General features: G+C 43.5%; 1 protein-coding gene across 2 annotated transcripts in view; it reads left to right on the top strand.

Annotated features, from left to right (window-relative positions):
• MFSD2A (MFSD2 lysolipid transporter A, lysophospholipid) overlaps positions 1 to 21488 on the top strand; it is a 34589-nt gene extending 13101 nt beyond the window's left edge. For both annotated transcript variants that reach the window (XM_089478168.1, XM_089478169.1), the window contains exons 4-14: positions 4536 to 4659; positions 5267 to 5345; positions 7498 to 7673; positions 7798 to 7888; positions 10426 to 10547; positions 11605 to 11688; positions 15627 to 15710; positions 16274 to 16386; positions 17728 to 17871; positions 18917 to 19093; positions 20642 to 21488. In XM_089478168.1, coding sequence (XP_089334294.1) covers positions 4536 to 4659; positions 5267 to 5345; positions 7498 to 7673; positions 7798 to 7888; positions 10426 to 10547; positions 11605 to 11688; positions 15627 to 15710; positions 16274 to 16386; positions 17728 to 17871; positions 18917 to 19093; positions 20642 to 20702 — 1255 coding nt within the window. In that variant the 3' untranslated portion in view covers positions 20703 to 21488. The remainder of the gene's footprint in view (positions 1 to 4535; positions 4660 to 5266; positions 5346 to 7497; positions 7674 to 7797; positions 7889 to 10425; positions 10548 to 11604; positions 11689 to 15626; positions 15711 to 16273; positions 16387 to 17727; positions 17872 to 18916; positions 19094 to 20641) is intronic.
• The last annotated feature ends 518 nt before the right edge of the window (positions 21489 to 22006 follow it).

The following is a 22006-nucleotide window of genomic DNA, read 5'->3' as shown; positions in this document are numbered from 1 at the left end:
CATCAATTCCCTACACCAGTGTTTCCCAAACTTTGGTCCTCCAGGTGTTTGGGACTTCAACTCCCATGAGCAAAGGCTAGCCTAGCCATCTGTAAGGAATTCTGGAAGCTGAAGTCCAAAACATCTGGAAGACAAAAGTTTGGGAAACACTGCCCCACACCAATGTATTTAGTGGGACTTGAGCATCCATGGGTTTTAGTATCTACAGGGAGGTCCTGGAACAAAACCCCAGCGGATGCCAAGGGCCCACTGTACTTATATGGCGGAGAGTGAGCCCTTGGCCATCATCCACATCTAGCACTCTTGTCTCTGCTGTGTTGGCATTTGATGCAGAGAGTGAGCCCTTGGGCATCGTCCACACCTAGCACTCTTGTCTCTGCTGTTTGGCATTTGATGCAGAGGGTCTCCTCAGATTGTCCCTAACCTTTGGCTCTGCTGTTTGGAAATGATGGGAATTGGAATCCAAAAAGTATCTGGAAGACCATAGGTTCCTCATCCTTTCTGTAAGGGAAAAGCGTTCAGAAAGCAAGGCTGGAAATGATATTTTCTTGAGACATGAGGTTCCCAGTCCATCAAAGTAGATACTACTTTGGGAAGGGGTATGCCGTAGCTATGAAAATTGAGGGTATTGTGTCCCCAATAAGAGTCATGCCCTCACCCAGAAATGTTCCTTTGGTGCCCAAATTCCTAGTATTGCAGCGAGTGAGATATTAAAAATCGTGCGTATGTTTATGTTCCCCTAGATCACTTTACTTTCTTGTGCTCATTGGATTTGTTGTTGCGTGACCTCAAGTTGTTTCCGACTTACGGCAACCCTAAAGCAAACCTATCAGGTTTTCTTTACAAGATTTGTTCAGAGGAGATTTGCCATTGCAATCCTTTGAGGCTGAGAGCATGTGATTTGCCCAAAGTTATCCAATCGGTTTCCATTATTATTATTATTATTATTATTATTATTATTATTCAAGGGGGACAGAATTTGGTTTTGGGGGAGTAATGCTCTCATTTTGTCGACTACCTCGCTAGTTACCTCTGTACCTATAGTTGCCATGCTGAACGTTGGAAAGGGCTCCTGTATCTTTACTGGTTATATAAAAGAGAGAATGTCAACATGTAGTCCTTCTGACATTCCCTTTTCTGGGTTGTTGTTGCTAACTGGCCTTGAGTTGACCACCACTCATGGCAACCCTGTGGATGAAACATCTCCAGGACCCCTTGTCCTCAATTGTTCTGCAAAGGTCCTGCAAATTCAATCCCATGAACTCCCTGATGGAGTTAATCCATCTGGCATGCGGTCGTCTTTTCTTTCTATTGCCTTCTACCTTCCCTAGCGTTGTTATCTTTTCCAGTAATCCATGCCTTCCCAAAGTACATGCGACCAAAGTACAGCAACTTCAATTTGATCATCTTGGCTTTCAGGTAGATTTCAGGCTTGGTCTGTTCGGGGACCCACTTGTTTGTCTTTTTGGCCATCCACAGTGTCCTCAGCACTCTTCTCCAGCACCACGTCTCACTTTAATTTCTTTTCTTCCTATCAACTTTCTTTACTGTCCAGCTCAACTATTAATATATACAGGAGCCCTCTCCTGTTTTCAACCTGGCAACCCACTGTCCTGCCTCTCAGTACCAACTAGATATCCATACAAAAGGATTGCTCCAAAAGTTGGTAATTTCCTACACTGGCCTCATTGGTTTTCTGAGCGAAATGGATGTAATGTGGGAGAAGGACAAGTTGTGACTCAGCTGGGCTGGGAGTGGAGAGAGAAAAAATTGTTGTGGAAATACTGAGTAACCTGAAGCATTTGCTATGCCAGAAACAGTCGTAAGAAGGGAGCATGGTGCAGGTTAGAGGCTCTGTTTAGGCGTCGCATGATTTCCTCTCTTTCCGAGACACGTCATCCTTGCTTTCCCTATCATGGAAATGACAAACTGGGAGAAAAATGTCCACGTGTCTTCTGGGGAAAAAATGTTCTTTCCCCCTCCTCCTTCCTGCTTTGCCTTGCTCTGCCTATACAGGAAAGAGCTCTCTAGTGCTCCCAAGAGAGAGAAATTTAAAAATCTCAGCCACGTGGCTGGAGCCCAGAAATAAGCGATGAACTTTTCACTTCTTGTTCCCTAGAAACCGTCCTCAAATCTTCACAATTTTTACAGCCCTCCTTTTATTGCATGTTCTTTTAGCAACAGAGAGAATAGGACAGTGGAGCTGTCTCAGCTCCAGAGTGCTTCCGATCCACATCACACCAGACAGCTCTGCTTTGGAGGTGGCATCTTCTTATGATGTGGCAACTCTGCACAGGAGCTGTTCATAAAGGCCTACTGGACGTTTTGTTGCCTGAGGCAGACAATCCGAAAGGCAGCACCCAGCAACTTTAATATGTGGCACAACCCACAAAGGTGTTGTGCACAGATGTTGTGCAAGAACGGAGCAGCGTTCCCCATGTGCAGCAACCCCTGTACATTTCAGTGAGGCTTCTGCATGAGAACCTCCCTGTGAATTGTGCTTTCAGATCAGATTCACACACACTTTTCCCGCTTAACAGCATTTAGTGTTGCCAACAGTTTTGAGTGTAGCTTTTTGCAGATGTGTATGTATGCAGACATGTGAACAAATTCTGAAGTGGTACTGATGTTGCAACAAAACCATCATAATTTTATGTGTGAGCTTTTGTGCACATGTTAACTATTGCGCCTCCCCGTTTTGCTTCTTGGTCATTAGCAAGAAGATGAAAAGAGAGAATGTGCTGATCAATTTTCATTTTTTGGTTGAACATTGACCCTTTCCATACTTGTTGTTACCCTATGTATGTAGAATGTGTGTTGTTTGGACCACATCCTTCACAGGATCCTTCATACTTATGAGCTTGGAGAATAAGCTATGTTTTATGTATACTGATATCAGGGCATTTTCTGTGTTGCACACATGCATCTACATACCTTCAAGTTGCCTGTTGACTTATGGCAGCCCCATGAATTTCACATGGTTTCCTAAGACAAGGAATATTCAGAGGTGGTTTTGCTAGTTCTTTCAATTGAAATATAGCCTGCAACACCTGGCATATGTTCATGGCCTCCCCATCCAAGTACTAACCAGAGCTGACCATGCTTGGCATCTAAGATCAGATGAGATCTGATGCCTTTAAGAGTATTTGCTGCCATTGTTGTGTGCCTTCAAGTCATTTCTGACTTATGGTGACCCCATCAGGGGGTTTTCTTGGCAAGGTTTGTTCAGAGAAGGCTTGCCATTGCATTCCCCTGAGGCTGAGAGAGTGTGGCTTGCCCAAGGTCCCTGAGTGGGTTTTCATGGTTGAGCTGGAAATTGAATCCTATTCTACAGAGTCCTAGTCCAATACTCAAACCACTACACCACGCTGGCTGGTAAAAATGTTAAATATTTTTCTGCCCAACTCTGTCGGTGATAGCAAATGCACGGATAACTTTTCTTCTGCCACCTGCCCTGTGTGCACATGTGTCCGTGTTCATTTCTTGTGGCTGAAAAGAAATGGAACTCATTTTGGTTAAGTTTCTCTAGCTGGTCACCTACATAGTCATTGAAGGGACCAGGCAGGTATTGACGTGTGTGAAGTGCGTGTCCAAAAGAAAGAAAGGTTAAATAATGCTAGTCACGCTCCCTCCTTTGTGGGTGGAGGCTTTATTTCCTCGTTTCACATTTTACACGGCATGCAAACTTTCCCTGCCTCCCCCTCTCAGTTTTTATCTCCTCCTGGAGTAGTCAAAGCAACCTTTGCCAAGCCTCTCCTTTGATGCTCCCAAACAGGTTTTTAAGCTCAGGGATTTGCTCCCTGTGATCAAAGCCTCGCTCCACAAACCTTACTTGGGTTTTTATGCTCTCTGGAACGTTGCCTCTTTCCCCCACAGAGATACACAACATACACATGAGCTCTGATGGGCCTGGCATTAGAAACTTGTTAAGGTTGGAAGTTGAATCTGAAGGTCATTTAATCCCTTTGGTGTAGAAACGGTTGCAACTGTAAGACACATTGCAACAGCATGTTGGAATAACAATAATGGGTGACAGGGTTTTAAGTCAGCCCAAGAACTTGGGGTGGCATGGTTGCCTGTATTTTCAGTGCTTGGAAAAGAGATTTCTGGATTGCTTCCAGAAGCCCTCCACCAGCATGCTGGCTGGGGGATTCTGGGAAATACAACTCTCCAGAAACAAATTTTTCTAAACTTAAGACATTTCCTTCCTTAATGGAAATCCCTTTTTTTTCTGCCTGTGTGACAGCTTCTAACATCTCACAGATGAATACCATGGATTCAAGCACTCACGGCTTGCAAATATTCAGAAAATGTATAAATTCCAAATAGCAAACCTTGATATATAAGGGGCACCATTTTTATTATGCCATTGTATTTAATAAGACTTGAGCATCCACTGATGTTGATATCTATGGGGGGTCCTGAAACAAATCCCAGCGGATACCAAGGGCCCACTGCATAAAACATTTTGTCTTTCTTTTTCTCCAAAGTCCAAAGTATATGTATTGCCCTCATTTTCCCCTTTCTTCCAACAGGATTATGTTTTCTACTCCCTTTGCTGTGATCTCCTACTTCCTGATTTGGTTTGTGCCTGACATCTCGAGGGGACAAATGATGTGGTATCTTTTCTTCTACTGTATTTTCCAGACCCTTGTGACGGTGAGTCTGCCTCCTGCACTGCTGCTTTTGATTTTGGGGGGCCAAAATCCAATAGAGGGTTGGTGGAACATACATTTATGCTATGCTACCAGTATACTGGGTTACACCGTGGTGCAACCAATGGCATAACTTGCACCAGGCTGACGCAACTGTTGTGCGACGGATGTTAGTTCCAATGGTGAATTTGACGGGCACACTTGTGCAATATCTTTAAAAGTGCAACCTCTAGGAATCTCCAGGTCCTCCAGTGCAACTCCAGGTCAACATTTTGCCAGAAGTTGAATTATGCTGGAGGATGTACAAATGCCTAGAGAAATGTTTTCTCTAGGAATATCTAGGCCTTCCCATGCAACACTGTGGTCAATTTCCCACAGAATTTCTCAGGAGAAACTGGTGATTCCTAGGGAGAACATATTGAGAGCAGAATGCTGCTGGTGCAACCATGATCTGGATACAACCCTTGCACAATGTATTTTCTGGTGCTCTGGGGGAGAAATACATCTTCTGAGCATCAGTGTATATTCTTTTATATCTTTCAATTGCAGGTGAAATACCAGAAAGTAAGTCTCTTGCCTCAACCATCCCTATTTTCTGTTCTCTCCTGCAGTGCTTTCATGTTCCATACTCGGCCCTCACCATGTTCATAAGCAGGGAGCAAAGCGAGCGGGACTCTGCCACAGCCTACCGTAAGGACCTTTGCCCTCTTTGTGCCAATCCCTCTCCTCAAACCTGCCGCCATATGCTTCCTATCCTCTTTTTTGCCACCCTGTGTCCTCCTTCCCCTTCTTCCATCTCTTTCGGAGCAAAAGTGGTCTCACGGGGCTCACATCTGGAAGGAGAGCATGATGAACCCTGTTCCTATGCCCAACTCACCTGCATGCCTAGGCTGGAGAGTTTGGGCAGATGACTCTGGACGCTACACTTGGGAGTCTTATCAGTATGCAGATGATGGCATGTAGGTGTTAACACATGCAAGGAGCTATATACCATTATACTTTCTAAGTCGTTCTATCCATTGTTCACTTTTTGCTTCAGAAGGTTTTTTTAATGTACACACCAAGGCTGGCTCTACCACTGGATTGCAGCTGATTTTGGGCTACCATGGAAAAGTGGCAAATATATGAGTACAGTATTTCATTTCTTACAACTCTGGTTTAAACCAAGGGATATGTGTTTCTGGGAGTCTTCTGCTTCAGAGACCAATACAGTGGTCCCTCCACATTCACTAGGGTTAGGGGGGAAGGACCCCTGTGAATATGGAAAACCCACAAATGAAAAAACACTATTCTTTTTACCTAAGAGAACGCCTCTCTAGGAATCTCCAGTATAGGAATCTCCAGGTCCTCCAGTATACCTCTGTGGTCAACATCTGCCAGAATTTGACCAAAGAATCATGCTGGAGGACCTACAAATGCCTAGAGATGTGTTTTCTCTAGGAATTTCTAGGTCCTCCCATGCAACTCTGTGTCAGCAGAATGCTGCCTACAATACAATACAGACTACCCTCTTGTTTTGTGTCTAGAGTTGCCACATTTCCAAAATAGCAAGAATTGACAGGACACACAAGGCAATCTTATGTAACCATTGGGTGTTTAATTTAAGGACAGTGTGCTCTATCAGTACCCAACAATACAGGATTTTTGGCCTCCTGTTTAATGCTCACATGGGACAAGTTTTCCAGCCCCTTACCTAAGAGTCATCCAACCCGACAGTCCTATTTATAAGTCCCACACTCCATCCTATTTTGCAATGAGCACGACAGCTTTTTTTCTCCCTTCAGAGCAGAAACCCAGGCATAGATTCATTCTAAAAGTTTGTAAGAGTTTGCTGTTTCGCAAGCAGTCTTGCTTCTTTTCTCTTGTGGTTAGTGGTTCTGCCTTCATTGCTCCATCTTTTAATGGGTTGTGAAACTGTTGAGTACCTAGGAAATAGGAGAAAAGGGCAAATATTCTTCACTGGTCCTTGAGAATATTTATCTATCACTAGACAGTTAAACCAGAAAGGGATTTAAGTGACCACTAAGACAACTATTATTATTATTATTATTATTATTATTATTATTATTATTACATATATCCTTGCTGGTGAGGATTGCTTAATATCAAGGTATATCTAGACAGTGAATCTCCCTTTTTGCAAAGCCTTTTTAAGTCCACTTGGCCCCCCCTTTCCTTCCTCTGTCTTACTGGAAGTTTTTTAGTAGCATTAGGAGGACAATGAAGGAGGGCTAGAGAAAAACAGGCTTTTCGTGTCAAGTTGCAGCAGTATATTTACAGTAAACAATACCATTTTAAAAAAGCTTGAGGTGGGATAGAGCAGGGTTCTGCTCTAGCTAATCTTTACTATAGCCATGGGTGCCTACCTATAAAAGGCAAGATAGACACCAGCTGCATCCATAATCCCTTGCATGAACAGCATAACAGAAGGCAAAAATGGAGAGCAGATGAGCCTTCCACACCATCTACTCTCAATATGTTAAAAAGCACAGATCTATAGGTTTGTTATAAGAAACATGGAAGCTAGTGAAAGGCGTCACCTGTCCAAAACCTTCAGAAGTTCTCCAAAAGGTTCAAGAAAAATGTATCTGCTTATGCATGGCTTACCTAGACTTATTTAATTTCTAATGTGCATGTTTGTCTGGAACAACATTTTTGCTATCACAGGTTGTACCGCTCTCCAGTTTATTGTGTGTCATGTAGGAATTTATCTGTATTTTTTTCCATATGATTTATTGCCTCTGGTGCCAAATTTACTAATATACAAATCTGCTTTGTTCACTGAGTTATGCCTGTACTTGTTCGCCTGACCGTGGCGTGTCTATGTCTCTCTTTCCAACAGGCATGACGGTGGAAGTGCTTGGGACCGTCCTGGGAACCGCCATCCAGGGGCAGATTGTGGGCAAAGTCAACACGCCATGCATTGCAGACCCGCTTCTGTTGAACATTGAGAACTCTTCTTCGGTGGCCATGGAGGAGGTCAACATCACCCATGACACCGGCTCACTCACAGACACGGTATGCAGAACGCCTTAAAGCCATTTGGGAGCTATTCGGTCTCCTCTGTTGCCAGCTGAATTGTCACCATTTGAAAACTTGCATCTCATTTGAACCCCTCTTGCCTTTCCCATCTTTCTTCCAGAGGAATGCATACATGATAGCTGCCGGGGTCATTGGTGGCATATACATTCTCTGTGCTGTCGTCTTGTGTTCGGGTGTTCGGGAAAGACGAGGTAAGCAGCCCACATCAGCACCATACAGCCTAAACAACTGTGCGGCGGAGGGGAGGCTTGGAAAGGGAAAGAGCAGAGCTTGGAAAAGTTACTTTGAAACCATGCTGGTTCAGGGAGTTGTAATCCCCAAAAGTACCTTTTCCAAATTCTTGAAAAGGCTGGGTCTGAGCAAAAACGTTGGTTACTTCAATAGTAGCACTTAGGTTCCCTTTGCTGTTCTGACTGGCAGCATCTCTCCAAGGGATCGGGTAGGTTTTTATTTCCCCAGTTTGCTACCAAGAGACAAGGGCTGCATCTGCACTGCAGAAATAATGCAGCTTATCATTGCTTTAGCTGCCATGACTGAATGCTGTGGAATTATGGGGGGTTGTAGTTTAGTGAGACATTAGCCTTCTCTGTCAGGGAGCTCTGGTGTCATAACAAACTACAAATCTAAGGATTCCGTAGCATTGAGCCATGACATTTAAAGTGGTGTCAAACTGGATTATTTCTGCAGTGCAAATGCGGCCAAGGAATGAACCCATGACCATCTCCATTCAAACCAGGTTCCCTTCCATTTAGTTACAGACTCTCCTATGACCTTCATGGGCCCATTTCATGTATAATGGCCCAACCGTGGCTAAAATGTTGGGAACAGTTTTGGCTTCCATCTCCTTTCTCCTTTTTCCAATTCATTCAGATGTTTGGATGTGAGAGAGACTCAATTTTGGTCAAGCAAGCAAACCATCCTGCTCACTTAGGTGAAGTATTTTAGACACGCTCAGCCTTAAGGGAAGGCAATGGCAAACCTCCTTCGAAACAAATCTTGCCAGGAAAACCCAATGATAGGGTCGCCTTAGGGTCTCCTTAAGTCAGTAACAACAACAACAAATGTCATATAATTGCTGTCAGTTACTAATAACTGACTTGAGATCCCTGTCCCTTTTGTGATGGGTACAGGTGGCTTGCAATCTGTTTCTTCCTACTGGTTCCTTTGTTGATCACCTACAACTCTTCCTCCTTCTTGCCTTTTGTGATGTCCTTCATGTGGCCACTCCCGCTTAATAAATGGTTTGACCCCAAGGAAGTAAGTGGTCAAGCAGGACAGGAATGACACTTTGCATAAAGCCAGCCTCACCAGACTTCGGCCTCTTCTTGGAAAGCCCCAACTGTCTGGTTCCAACCAGCCACTGTGGAGAGGCTGGTCCTGGTTGCCTTTTCTTTGCATCGTCTGCTCTGAACCGGCCCCGTTGTGGCTTGAGTTCCTCTTGAGCTGCCCCATTGTGATCTGTGCAAACCCAAGGGGTGTGTTGGAGGCCACGCTCCAGCTCTCCCTGCTAGCAAATATTGTCACTTCGGTACAATTTAGCACAAACACACCAAAGCCAAGAATGGGTCATTTGCTTGCTTTGAAGGAGAAGCCCTGCCAAGAACTTCGCAATCCATCAGCTTAGCTGAAAGAGGAGGTTTTGTTGGCAAGAGGAAGGTTTCTCCCATCCCTTGTTCTGAAAGGTTTGCCTGCATCCTTGTTTTTGTTTTGTCCAGCCTTAATGAAGGGCCCCTTGGAGAAGTTGTCAGTCAGCTTTGTTCACCTAAATTTGGTGGAGAAATTCTTCAGTCTGAGGGTGATGTTGACCCTCTCCTGTCCCACCACCATCATGTTCTCCCTCAGAAACATTCACTCATATTGTCAGACCCACAATTGCACACATACCCCACATACAAAAGCAGAGGAATGCTCATGGAGAAAGAATGTGCTCTCTTTCCTATGTGCGGCACGCTGCCTGTTAGCTTTTCCCATCTAAGACTTAGGAAACAGACATTTTCTTCCCATATAGTGCCAGTAAAAGCTCTTATCTCCAACCAGCACCTGCTCTTATCTCCGATCAGCATCTGTTTATATGAGATAAAAACTTTTCCTCTGCATGGATTGCAAAGCCCATGGTCACAGATGAAATGCTTTTTACCAAAATTTGAGGAGACAGTGGTGGGCTTCCGTTTCAGAGGTTGGGAATGCCTAGAGATATAAGGAATCTGACCGATACCTGAACCCTCTTGGAAGGGATATTTAAGACAACATGGTTGGCGCTCCTCTAGAAGCCCTGGTCTCTCTATGGACCAACAGACCTGTTCCTTCTCATGCCTTAAGGAGCATCAAAAGCTCCATAGCTTCCCATGGAGCTTGAGGCAGGTTAGCTGTGTACCGAATCTTAATGGGTTCTTGAACAGATCTAGCCTGAAATCTCCCTGAAAGCCAAGATAATCTATGTGAGGCTGTCATACTTTGGTCACATCAGGAGAAGGCATGAATCATTGGAAAAGACAATTATGCTGGGAAAGGTAGAGGAAAGTAGAAAGAGGGGAAGACTGCAAGTTAGATGGCTAGACTCAGTTAGGGAGGTTGCAAGTATGAATTTGCAGGACCTAACCAGAGCATTGGAGATGTCTCATCCATCATGAGTCGGGTAACAACAACAAAATCTTATCTTAAAAATAAAAACCCAAAATAGGTTGACTGGGAAATTATCTTTATCTGCTGTTTCTGCTTTGCTCCTCAGAGTCTTCGGAGCTGCAGTCAGCTGAGCAAGCGTCCTTCTTTGAGGGCCTGAAGCTGGTGATGAAGCATGGCCCCTACATCAAGCTAATTGCTGGTTTCCTCTTTACCTCCTTGGCTTTCATGGTAAGGAATTTTTTCTTCTTCTCTCCACCCACCAGAGATACCTGTTTATTACAGATACAGAGTTATTACACACTGAGTCTCCCTTATCTGGAATTCCAAAAATCAAAACTTTTTTTTTCATGTATCACTGAGATAGTGACACTTTTGCTTTCTGATGGGTCAGTGCACACAAATGCTGTTTCATGCGCAAAATTATTTAAAACGTATAAAATTGTCTTCAGGTTTTTTTTGTATAAGGTGTATATGAAACATAAAATGAATTTTGTGTCTAGACTTGGGTCCAATCTTCAAGATAACGCATTATGTATCTATATGGAAATACAAGGATTCCAACATTTAAAAGAAAATTCCAAAATCCAAAACACCTCTGGTCCCAAGCATTTCTGATAAGGGAGACTCAACTTGTATTTAGTGCCAGAGGCAATATCCTTTCACTTTCCTGATGCTCAAAGTGATACTGTCCTATTGTTTTATTCTGACGAGGAAAAAATAAAATCACAATTCCCAGCCACCTTTCCTTTGCCCACATTCACTTAGCCCTTCCATTGTGTTTGTAAGTCTTGCATATGATAAATCTATTCTAGAATGGACATTTGCTGAATGTCCTCCCTTGAAGGTCTTAACACTTAAGAGGATATTGTGGTGGAGGGGGTCAGGTCTCCGAAGTCTGCTTCACGACACTTGTGACCCCAAGTGTTTGCCTGTCCTTGCTCTAAATGCTGAACCTAAATGCATTTTCCTGTATCTTGAAAACAAATATTTTCTATGGATTCATTCTTGCCAAAGCCACAAGACAGTGTTCTGGCCCATGTTTCTTCCGACATACAGTGGGGAGGATATATACAAAAATTCCCCACACCCAGAAGGCTAGTAGTCTAACCTCTTCTCTGACATGCTAGTTTTCTATGTGCAGGGAGAGGTGTTGTTGTATTTATTTACCCCAAATAAAAGAGCAGCCCATTGCAGATTGTGGTGATACAACCAAGACAAACATCTATACTCTAAAAGTGAATGTAGAGAAATCTTAATGTTGTTTGATTCTCTTCCTCTTTTCCAGCTGCTGGAAGGCAACTTTGCCTTGTTCTGTACCTATACCTTAGGATTCCGCAACGAGTTCCAGAACATTTTACTTGCTATCATGGTACGTATGGCTTATTCTTCACCCTCTTTCTTGCTCCTTTTCTGATCAGTTTACAAAGAAATCTTGCAGCACCTTTGAGACTAACTGAAAGATAGAAGTTGGTAGCATGAGCTGTCCTAGACTGGAGTCCTCAGATGCATATGTCCCTGGCCTGTACTTATTATGTAGCAATCCAGATCTGGGAGAGGGGAATTCTTTACAAGTTTTGTTGATGGGAGCACACATTATTTCCCTTCAAATACTCACTACTTACAAAAATGTAGTTTCATCACAGCTTAGAACTGCTTGCAATATAGATGGAGCTACAGCACTTAAAGTGGTGTCAGACTGCATTATTTCTACAGTGTCCTGAGTCCTGCATCCAAACTACAATCAGAATTATTGTACAAGACGATCATGCGTCAGGTATGCAGCACCTGAAATAGCATGGAGATCCTGAACATTACAGGCCTGGGAGCATTTTCTCCCAACTATTCCATTGATAGTCTCACAGGTGCTACGGTTTGGATCCCGACCCCAAAACCTTGGCCACAATGCTACCCTCCTGTGGCTCACTTCTCCCACCCTGTGAGATTTTTGAACTGCTGCAGTGCGTGAATAGACATGTGGGGTTATGCGAACTGTACAGCAAGAAGGCACAGACTCCCAAACAACCACAATAGATGTACTTAGACTGTCTGACATTGCGAGGAAACTGGAAGGCGCTGAAGGGATGGGCCGCCTGAAAGAAGGAAAGAGCAGTTACTTAACGTGGTGGCTCCTGAAAAGATCGAGCCGGTTGGCGGAGAACAGTGCCGTCTTTGTCTGCATTTGAAGCCAGCCATGAAAAGAGGTAGAAGAATCGGAGCCGTGTGAGCCTTTTGTCCAAGTTGTGCCATTTTTCTTCTCCGACACCATCCCCCCAGCCCTTAATCATGAGAAAAAGGGAGGCTGAAGTGTTTATCGGAGAAAGGCATTGAATGAAAGGAATGGAGCCGATTTGTCTGGGAAAGCTTTTGCATCCTGAACAAGGGACGGAGGGGGGAATGGTGCGAGGAGCAAGCAGTAGGGGGCATTGGGTCGTGAAATACACAGCCAAGCTTGGAAAGTTGTTGCAGGATGGAGGGGGAGAGAGACGGGAAATCCCACCACCCACCCTTCCTTCTGCATGCATTTAGAGAAGTAATTCAACCTGTAGCAAGACAAGCCAAGAAGTCCTACTTGGCTTCTCTCTCTGGACAAAAGAGCGGAGATGCCATCCTCTGCACGCACCAGGCGTACGTATAGGCTCAAGCATCAGCAGTTTGCTGCTTAAGCAGGACAGATCTTGGCAATGCTACTTTTTGGGACTTCTCTTGTTGTTGTTATTTCCTGCCAAACCAGCTTTGACTTAACAGCAGTTCTAGGAATGAGAGTGCACCAAGAATCCTGATCATCAACACCCTTGCTTAGGACTTGCAAACTCAGGGCCACCATGTCTGTAGTGCAGTCCTCCCTTTGCTAAAATAAATTGTCATCTTCTCAGTATGTAGCACCTTTGAGACTCACTTAAAGAAGGAAGATGGCAGCATGAGCTTTCGTAGACTAAAGGCTGCTTCCTCAGATGCACTTTAATCTATGAAAGCTCATGCTGCCAAGGTCCTTCTTTCAATAAATCTCAAACGTGTTGCAAGATCTCTCTACATACTGATTCTACAGACCAACACGACTAACATATCTTTGAATTCTGTCATCTTCTCAGTGAGTTATGTGAGTGAGTTATATCTCATGATATGCCTAAGGTACAATCACCTGAAAGGTTGAGGCCTGGTTTATTCTAGGATCCATGTGTCAGTCTTGTTGTGGGAGTCCGCTGTGTTCACAGAACTCTTTACCAGCACCACATTTCAAATCAATTATAGAATCCTAGAGTTGGAAGAGACCTCAAGGGCCACGATTGCTGAGAGAAGAATATGGGGCATAGATTAGGAAACCTCCCCAACCTGGCTGCCCTCTGGTTGTGTTAGACCACAGCCTCCATCATCCTTAATCATTTGCCACATGGCTTGGAGATGATGGAAGTTAGAGGCCAAAACATCCAGAAACTAATCCAGGTTGGGTAAGGCAGGATTTGTGCTGGATTTGAAGCTTGAATGAGGAAGCCATGAATACGCACATACGCACTCCAGTACAGATGCTTAACTTTGCTAGATGCTGAGACTGACCATGACTTGTTGCAGGTGGCAAAGGCTGTGGAGCATTTTTTCATAGCCTGATCCAAGCTTTTCTTGGCAATGTGTTGTCCAGTTTTCCTCCAGAATCAAAAACTTCTGCCAACCTCAGTTATGTAACAGACATTCTTCCCTCCCTCTCCCCTTCCTAACCAAGGAGGAAGAGAGGGTTTTTTTTTGCTCATGCCATAAGCACATTCCTATCTTGATCTGGGACCAAGCGAGGTCAGAGCCACTGCCTTGAGAATGGGGAGGAGGAAGGAACGCAGTGTTGACTGAACTTATTGTGGAGAAGTCGGTACTTTTTGTTGCAGAAGTTGCAATGTTTCCAGGGATTCCTTGTTTGGACTGTTTTCTCAGGCCTGATTCCTTTGTTCTTCAAGGAGGAACAAAGGAGTAGAAACAAAGAAGCCTCTATTTAATTTCCAGAAGGAAAATAGCAGCTGTCTTGTGTGCGTATATACCTTCAGGTCATCTTTGACGTACAGCAGCCCCCAAAATTTTATAGGGTCTTCTTAGGCAAAGGATACTCAGAGGTGTTTTTGCCAGTTCCTTCCCCTGAAGTTGAGCCTACTATTTATTGGTGGTCTCTACCATTAAACCTTACTATTGGTTGATGGTCTCCCATCCAAGTACTATGTTGTTATGTGCCTTCAAGTCATTTCCAACTTATGATGACCCTAAGATGAACCTATCATGGGGTTTTCTGGGGCTTAGAATTTGAGACTTGACTAAGATCACTCAGTGGGCTTCCATGGCTGAGCAAGGATTTGAACACTGATCTCCAAAGTCATAGTCCAACACTCAAACCAATACACCATGCTAGCTCTGTAGTGTGTCGCAGATGTCCATATATGAAGAAATGTCTCTCTTCTCTCTATATATACCAACTCAAGGATTGGGGTCTTCTGGATGGGCTCTCTTTGGTGTCCATGCACTATGGGAAGGTGTGCAAAAGGAGACCTTCTCTGTGCCGTGGCAGCCTGGTTTTAAAATACTCCATAGAGTCTCAGTTGGCAACAGCGCTGTTTTAACTGTTTTCAGATTGTCTTGTTTTAACTTGTCGAATTGCTTGAATACATTCTTAATCAGTACAAATCATCTTTGACTGTTTTAAAAGAAGTCAAGCTGATTTTATTGGGCACCACCACCCTGCAATCTTTTGCTCTATATATAGGGCCCACTTATATAAATAAATATTTTACATTCATGAGTAAATGAAATACTGCAGAGATATCTCAAAGAATTTCATACTCGCCTTCCCAAGAGTCCCTGCCTTAGAAAGCCTGCAATGTAGATTTTATGGAGGAAGAGAAACTGAGAGAGAAGCAAAGCTAAAGGAACTTCGAGGGTGAAGATGGAAGGTGGTAGGTCCGAAAAGATAAGGGGGTTATGAGATTTAGCAGCTAGGCGATGGTTTTTTCACAGGCAGATGTTCTGGAAAGAGATTTCCAGACAATAATAGGGAAGGAGAATGAGGAGGCTTGTTTTGGAAAAGAATATCACTGAGGATGGAAGAGCTGGGAAAATGAAAGTCATGAGCAGGATTACACAGAGATGTAATAATAATACTTCCCAGTTCAATGGTATGGAAGTATTATTACTCCAGGTGAACCAATGCTGCATGTAGGCATGAAGTCTTAAATATGCATTTGAGGCAGCCATGGAGATCAGAGAGGGTCGCAAAGGCTGAAGATGACTTAAGTAACTAATTGCTCTTTCTGTTCCTTCCTTGTTGTTCTCTTGCAGCTCTCTGCCACTTTGACCATCCCATTCTGGCAATGGTTCCTAACGCGCTTCGGAAAGAAGACCGCCGTCTACATTGGAATATCAGTGAGTAAAATATCTCACAGAGAGAAAGTGCAAAAATGTGCCATCCTGAAAGGACACTGGAAGGGTTTCAAACATCCTTCTTTAACTTGAGATCTACCAGGCCCACAGCAGTGAGAAACCAACACAATCTTGTAGCAGCCTCAACTGCGACAAGATGTAGTGGAGGTCTTGGGATAAACTACAGCTGCATCCACACTGCAGAAATAATCTGGTTTGACATCACTTTAACTGCCATGGCTCAATGCTATGCAGTTCTGGGAAGTGTGGTTTGTTGTGTAGCTCTGCTTAGGTGCCACAGCAAACTACAATTGCCAGAATAGCCGTAGCATTGAATTGTGGCAGTTAAAGTGGTGTCAAACGTGTCCCAGTTAGAGCCACTGAATTGGTGGTTTTACTTATGTGTTGGTTTGATGGGTCTGCAGTTGCTGATAGTGAGCAACAGAATTCCAACCACGATGACAAACCAACTCACAATTTGATCAAGCTCTTAATTTTTTTGAAAATCACATTTATTATCGGTACTCCTCTGTTCTGATCACCTCCCTTCCTCTCCGATTCCACAGTCTGCTGCTCCTTTCCTCATCTTGGTAGTCATTATGGAAAGCAACCTTATTGTCACCTACGTAGTGGCTGTTGCGGCCGGGATGAGCGTTGCTGCAGCCTTCCTTCTACCCTGGTAAGTCGATTTTCCAGCACTATTTATTTTGGTACAGATCACTGATTATAGTTGTGTCTATTTAAAATTCCTATAATAGTATGCTGAAGCTCTCCACCTCTTATAAAATGTGGTTGGGAAATGATGGTATCCCTCCAAAACATGTGGGGTGTTTTTGTTTTGTTTTGTTTCTTGCTTATCTGAGTCTCTATTTTCACTACTAAACATTCTCTCTTCTCCGTATCCCCTCCTAAAAAGATATAAATGGCAGGTTTTTTAACTTTCCACCTGGTTTGTTACATTTTGCGGGTGGAATATTTGTTTAGATAGGAGGGTTTTTTTTATCCTATCTGAGGGATCTAATAATAGTTGCATAGTAACCTTACCATTAACACAATCATATGATCTATTTTAACTTATTCTAGCTTTTCTAATACTAGTTTTCATGATGAGGTTCTGCCCAAAGGGTGGGAATTCTAAGGCCCTCCAGATGTTTCTGAACTGCAAGTCCCAGCAGCTCCAGCCAGCATAGCCAATAGTGAAGAATGCTGTGAGTTTCAATCCAGCATAATAATAATAGTTGTTATTATTATTTGTATCCTGCCTCTCATCAGGAGGTATACATATTTCCCAACCACTATGCCATGTGGCTTGGGAGCAACCAAGGGCACAGCAACTTAAAAACCAATATACCCACCAGATAATACCATTAAAAAGCTATTAAACCAGTGGTTTCCAAACTTTGGTCCTCCAGATGTTGTGGACTTTTTAGGGCCTTAAAGGATAACACTAACATTTTGAAATGGCATCAGAAGCTCACTGGCAGTTAGTCCAAGTGCTACAAAATGTATATTTCCAAATCATGGACTGAATGTGGTGTGTTCTGCAATTTTCTTTAGTTTTCAGGAGGATGGGTTTTTGTTTTACAGTGGACCCTCCACATTGGCAATGGTGAGGGGCACAGGACTTGAGAAAACACCTCTCTAGGAATCTCTAGGTTCTCCGGGTCAATTCTGTGGTCAAGATCTTCCAGAAGTTGACCATGAAATTGTGCTGAAATAGACCTACAAAGGCCTAGAGAAGTGTTCTCTCTAGGAATCTCTAGACCCTCCAGTGTGGCTTTTGGCAGAAGTTGCCAATAAAGTCACACGGGAGGACTTAGAAATTCCTATCAATCAAATCCATGAATAACCAAATCTGCAAAAGTCAAAGCCACAAATGAGGAGGGCCAACTGTGTTTTGTTTTTTGCAATTGGGTATGTTCTCTCTTTTTTTTTCCAACTCCAGTTTGGAAGGTGAGGATCACTGGGGAAACTGAAACACAATTAATAGGCTTGCTCCTCTTTTGTTGCCGCCACTTAGGTCCATGTTGCCAGATGTCATTGACGACTTCAACCTCCAGCACCCAGATTCCGGCGGCCACGAAGCCATTTTCTTCTCCTTCTATGTCTTCTTCACCAAGTTTGCGTCTGGAGTGTCTCTGGGGATTTCCACACTCAGTTTAGAGTAAGTCTCTTCCCCGACGCTGACACTCCCTTGAGGACTGGTAGCATTTGTAGAAGAATGAATATCCCATCTTCTTGTGGGTGTTGCAACATGCAGGTCTTGAATTACTTGTATTTCGTTTTTTAAAAAAGAAAGTGTTCCGCTGACAAATCTGCTGATGAATTGTTGCTAGCTGATACCGGAGGTGCTAATAAGGAAACAGGCTGGAATGAGGAGAATGCCCCGAAGATGAGGGATCGAGTCACTGCCTTGTCACGGATTCCATTTGCTTGAGAACTGCCCTAGGCAGCGCTTCTTATCTCTCCCGGTTGCAGCTCAGTATCTCTAAAATGGGCGTGTTGACATCAGTCACCAGGCGGTTGGGAGTTAAAATGAGGACCAGAGCAGGGCTGCTTCTGCTGCAGGCCAAAAGGAATATCAGAATTATCGTGTCCAGACAGTCCAGATTTCTGCCTCAGAAAAAGTTCTTACAAGCTATATAAAGTTTTGTTGCTGTTCTTGCTAAAATAACCGAAGTAATAAATCAGAATATCATTTGATTCATACCCACCCCTTTCTCTTAAGAGCTCAGGGCGGCTAACATTATGTATAATAAATATGGTTTAAATCACAGATTGCAACTATTTAAGTAATAAATGCCTGTTGAAATATAGCGGAAACAAAATGAATAAACGGCTGTGCAAGATAAACCAAGCCTCCAAAGGCTTGTAGGGTTGGATATTTATTTTAACTCGTGCCTGAAAGACAGGAGCGTAAAGGACAATTGGGTCTCCAATGGAGGGAACTTCTATAACCATGGTACCACCACTAAGAAAGCCCTGCCAGGAGTAGTAGCTCCATAAGCAGAGCCTTTCCTGCTTACCTTACTGGAAAGAACAGTCCTTTCATCCTTTGAGTGTCCCTTAAGAAATGAGTCCACTTGCATGTTTTCTCCTATTTTTGCATTATCTGTTCATCTAATGAAATCAAAAGGAGGAAGCCACTGAATTGCTGAGCACCGAAAGCTTGACTCTGCTGTTCCATAACTCTTTTGCTGCCTTCACAGCTTTGCTGGCTATAAGACCCGCGGCTGCTCCCAACCAGAAGAAGTGAACTTCACATTGAAGATGCTGGTATCGGCGGCTCCTGTGGTTCTGATAGTCCTTGGTCTCCTCCTCTTCAAGCTGTACCCCATCGATGAAGAAAAGCGGAGGGAAAATAAGAAAGCCCTGCAAGAGTTAAGGTGAGAACCCTGGTTCTGTCACTTGAAGCAGGGAAAGCACAAGGGACCACAAGAAGGATGAACAATTGACAAGTCTGGAATGGGTGGCTGGGATTTCTTTATCGGTGGTAACTGGATTGGCAGTGCAGGAGAGCATTCATGTACAGGTGTGCAGTCAGTTCAGGATCCAGCACCATAAGCAGCCCTGAATTCTTTTGAACAGTGGCCATCCACCCCATAGTTTTTTGGACTGGCTAGCAAAGGCTTCAGAAGTCTATATCACTTGAAGCAGCACTTCAGGTGCAGCAATAAAATGTTTTATTCTCTCAACCATGACTTCAACACTAGTAAATATCCAGGAAGAAAGAGCACTTTTAGGTTTCCCCCACCGCCATTGCCTTGTGTGGCAGCAGATACAAATCTTGCAAGGAGAGGTGGACATTTGCATTAGATGACATCCTGATTTTATTACTTCAGCTTAAATTAGTGAAGGTGTGGCCCTGAGACAACCGAGTATCTAGTTTCTCTGATGTGGCACTCTGTGGGTGAGCGGGGAAGTTGGAGAGCTAAATATAAAATGCTGAGTGATCCTGCCTGCTGGCTTGAGTCCTTTGATATTTCCCCTCTTTTCAGCCGAACAAGTTATGTTGTTATTGTCGTTGTGTGCCTTCAAGGCGTTTCTGACTTATGGTGAACCTAAGACAGGGTTTTTCTTGGCAGGATTTGTTCAGAAGGGGTTTGCCTTTGCCATCCCTTAAAGCTGAGAGCACATGACTTGCCCAAAGTGGGTTTCCATGGTTGAGTAGGGATTCAAACCTTGATCTGAAGAGTTGTAATCCATTGTTCAAACCACTACACCACGCAGTTTCTCCTTATAAAGTTGAAAACATTAAAAGCCTGTATGTTGTTACTTGCCCTCAAGACAACCTCACCTCATGATGGCCTGAAGGTGACATCTCCAAGCCTCCCTATTCTCCACTGCTTTGCTTAGATCTTGTAGATTCATAACCATGACCTCTTTGGTGGCATACAGTCTTCCTCTCTTTCTGCTTCCCTCTGCCTTATCGTCTTTTCCAATGAGTTGTTCCTTCTCATGATGTGGCCAAAGTATGACAGCCTCAGTTTTGTCATCTTGGCTTCCAGGGAGAGTTCAGGCTTGATCTGTTCTAGGACCCATTTGTTTGTCTTTTTGGCCGTCCACAGTATCCTCAGCCTTCTTCTCCAGCATCACATCTTAAATGAGTTGATTTTCTTTTTAGCCACTCTTTTCACTGTCCAGCTCTCGCATCCATGCATGGTGATGGGGAATACTATGACTTGGGTGATTCTAACTATAATGCTCTACAAACATTAAAAACTATGCTGCAAAGCATTAGAAGTCCAGCCCAGTTAATTTCTAAAAGCCTGGTGGCATAAAAATGTTTTAACTTGAGAGCTGTAGGAGAGCAAGAATGGAGCCATCCTGGCCTCTCTTGGGAGGGAATTCCAAAGTCTGGAAGCAGTCTTTTTTACTGTTTTAGACATATATTCACACCATTTGCTTACTTTGCAACTCCTTTGCTTCCCCAGGGACGAAGAAAGCAACAGCAGTAGTGAGTCGGACTCCACAGAACTGGCCAGCATTGTTTGACCCCGGCTTGCCTTGGTTCACTTTTCATGCACTGGGATCCATAGAAGAAATGGGGAATGGAGCTGACATGGTGTCCACCATGCAAGAGGGATTCTTACTTGCTCCTTTGAGGGAGCGCTCGATGACATCCTTCCAGATTGCTCTGGAAAGCAAATACCGGGAAACGTTGTGCCTTATTGGGGATCCATGGAGCACTGGGCCGTTATGTACACACAGTATTTGGTACTAGAGGAACCTACCTTTGGGTGCAATCAGCACCCAACTTAGTGCATCTCCTGCCAGAATCAGTTTGCAAAATTCATTTTGAGCCATGACATTATTTGGATGTGCGCTATCTGTCGCCACTTCACCTGGTACCACTGGCACGGAGTGCGGGGCAAGGCTTCGCAGTACTGTTGCGTTTTCTTTGAGTGTGTGTCTGTGTGCATGTGTTGTTTTGTTTTTTATTTTATCTTACCATGGACCCTGATGGTGCTTCCAGGTGTACATTACACCTGTGGCATGAACTTACCAAACACAACCTCGTACTGTATTTTTTTTTCCCTGTAAGTAAGACACAACTAATGTAGAAAGCATCCTGTGGTATTGCTGGGTTTTTTTTATATATATATATATATATAATTTATATATATATATTTGTATATATATAAAGAGCTAATTAATTAAAATAACTTAATTATGTTGTAAATATGAAAAGTTGACATGTTTTCCTTATTTGTATATGTTTGTACAGAAAGAAGACTCTGGATCTATTAATATTAATTTACATTAAATGCCGAACTGTCATGTGCATTGTTGTGTTTTTTCCACCTCTACAAAAGATATGAAAATAGGCAAAGGATTATGTAAATAGAGTGCCTTTGCATTCCTTTATTTGAAATACACCCTTTGTTCCAATTTGTTGTCGTTGTTGTTGTTATGTGCCTTCGAGTCATTTCCAACTTATGGCAACTCTAAAGTGAACCGATCACAGGATTTTCTTTGGAAGATATTTCATGGCGGGGGGGGGGGGGGGGGGGAAGGTTGCCTTTATCTTCCTTTGAGGCTGAGAGAGTGTGATTCATCCAAAGTCACCCAGGAAGCTTCAATGAATGAGCCAGGACTCGAACTCTGATTTCGCAGAATCCAAGTCAAACCCTCAAAGTACTGTTATTTATCTATTATGTATACTATTATCTATTAATCAGTATAATAGGAAGGCTGGCCCTTCCACCCGACTTGAACCTTATTTACTACTGTGGGCAGAGAATTGTGTCCTGCACCATAGCTAAGGGCAGCAGACTAGCCTACAGTGTATTGTACCA

This window comes from Sceloporus occidentalis, unplaced genomic scaffold (genome assembly GCF_023333645.1).
Source record: "Sceloporus occidentalis isolate IW3139 unplaced genomic scaffold, rSceOcc1.0.p SCAF_13, whole genome shotgun sequence".
Classification (NCBI taxonomy): Eukaryota; Metazoa; Chordata; class Lepidosauria; order Squamata; family Phrynosomatidae; genus Sceloporus; species Sceloporus occidentalis.
This window is presented reverse-complemented; position numbering and strand designations above follow the sequence as displayed.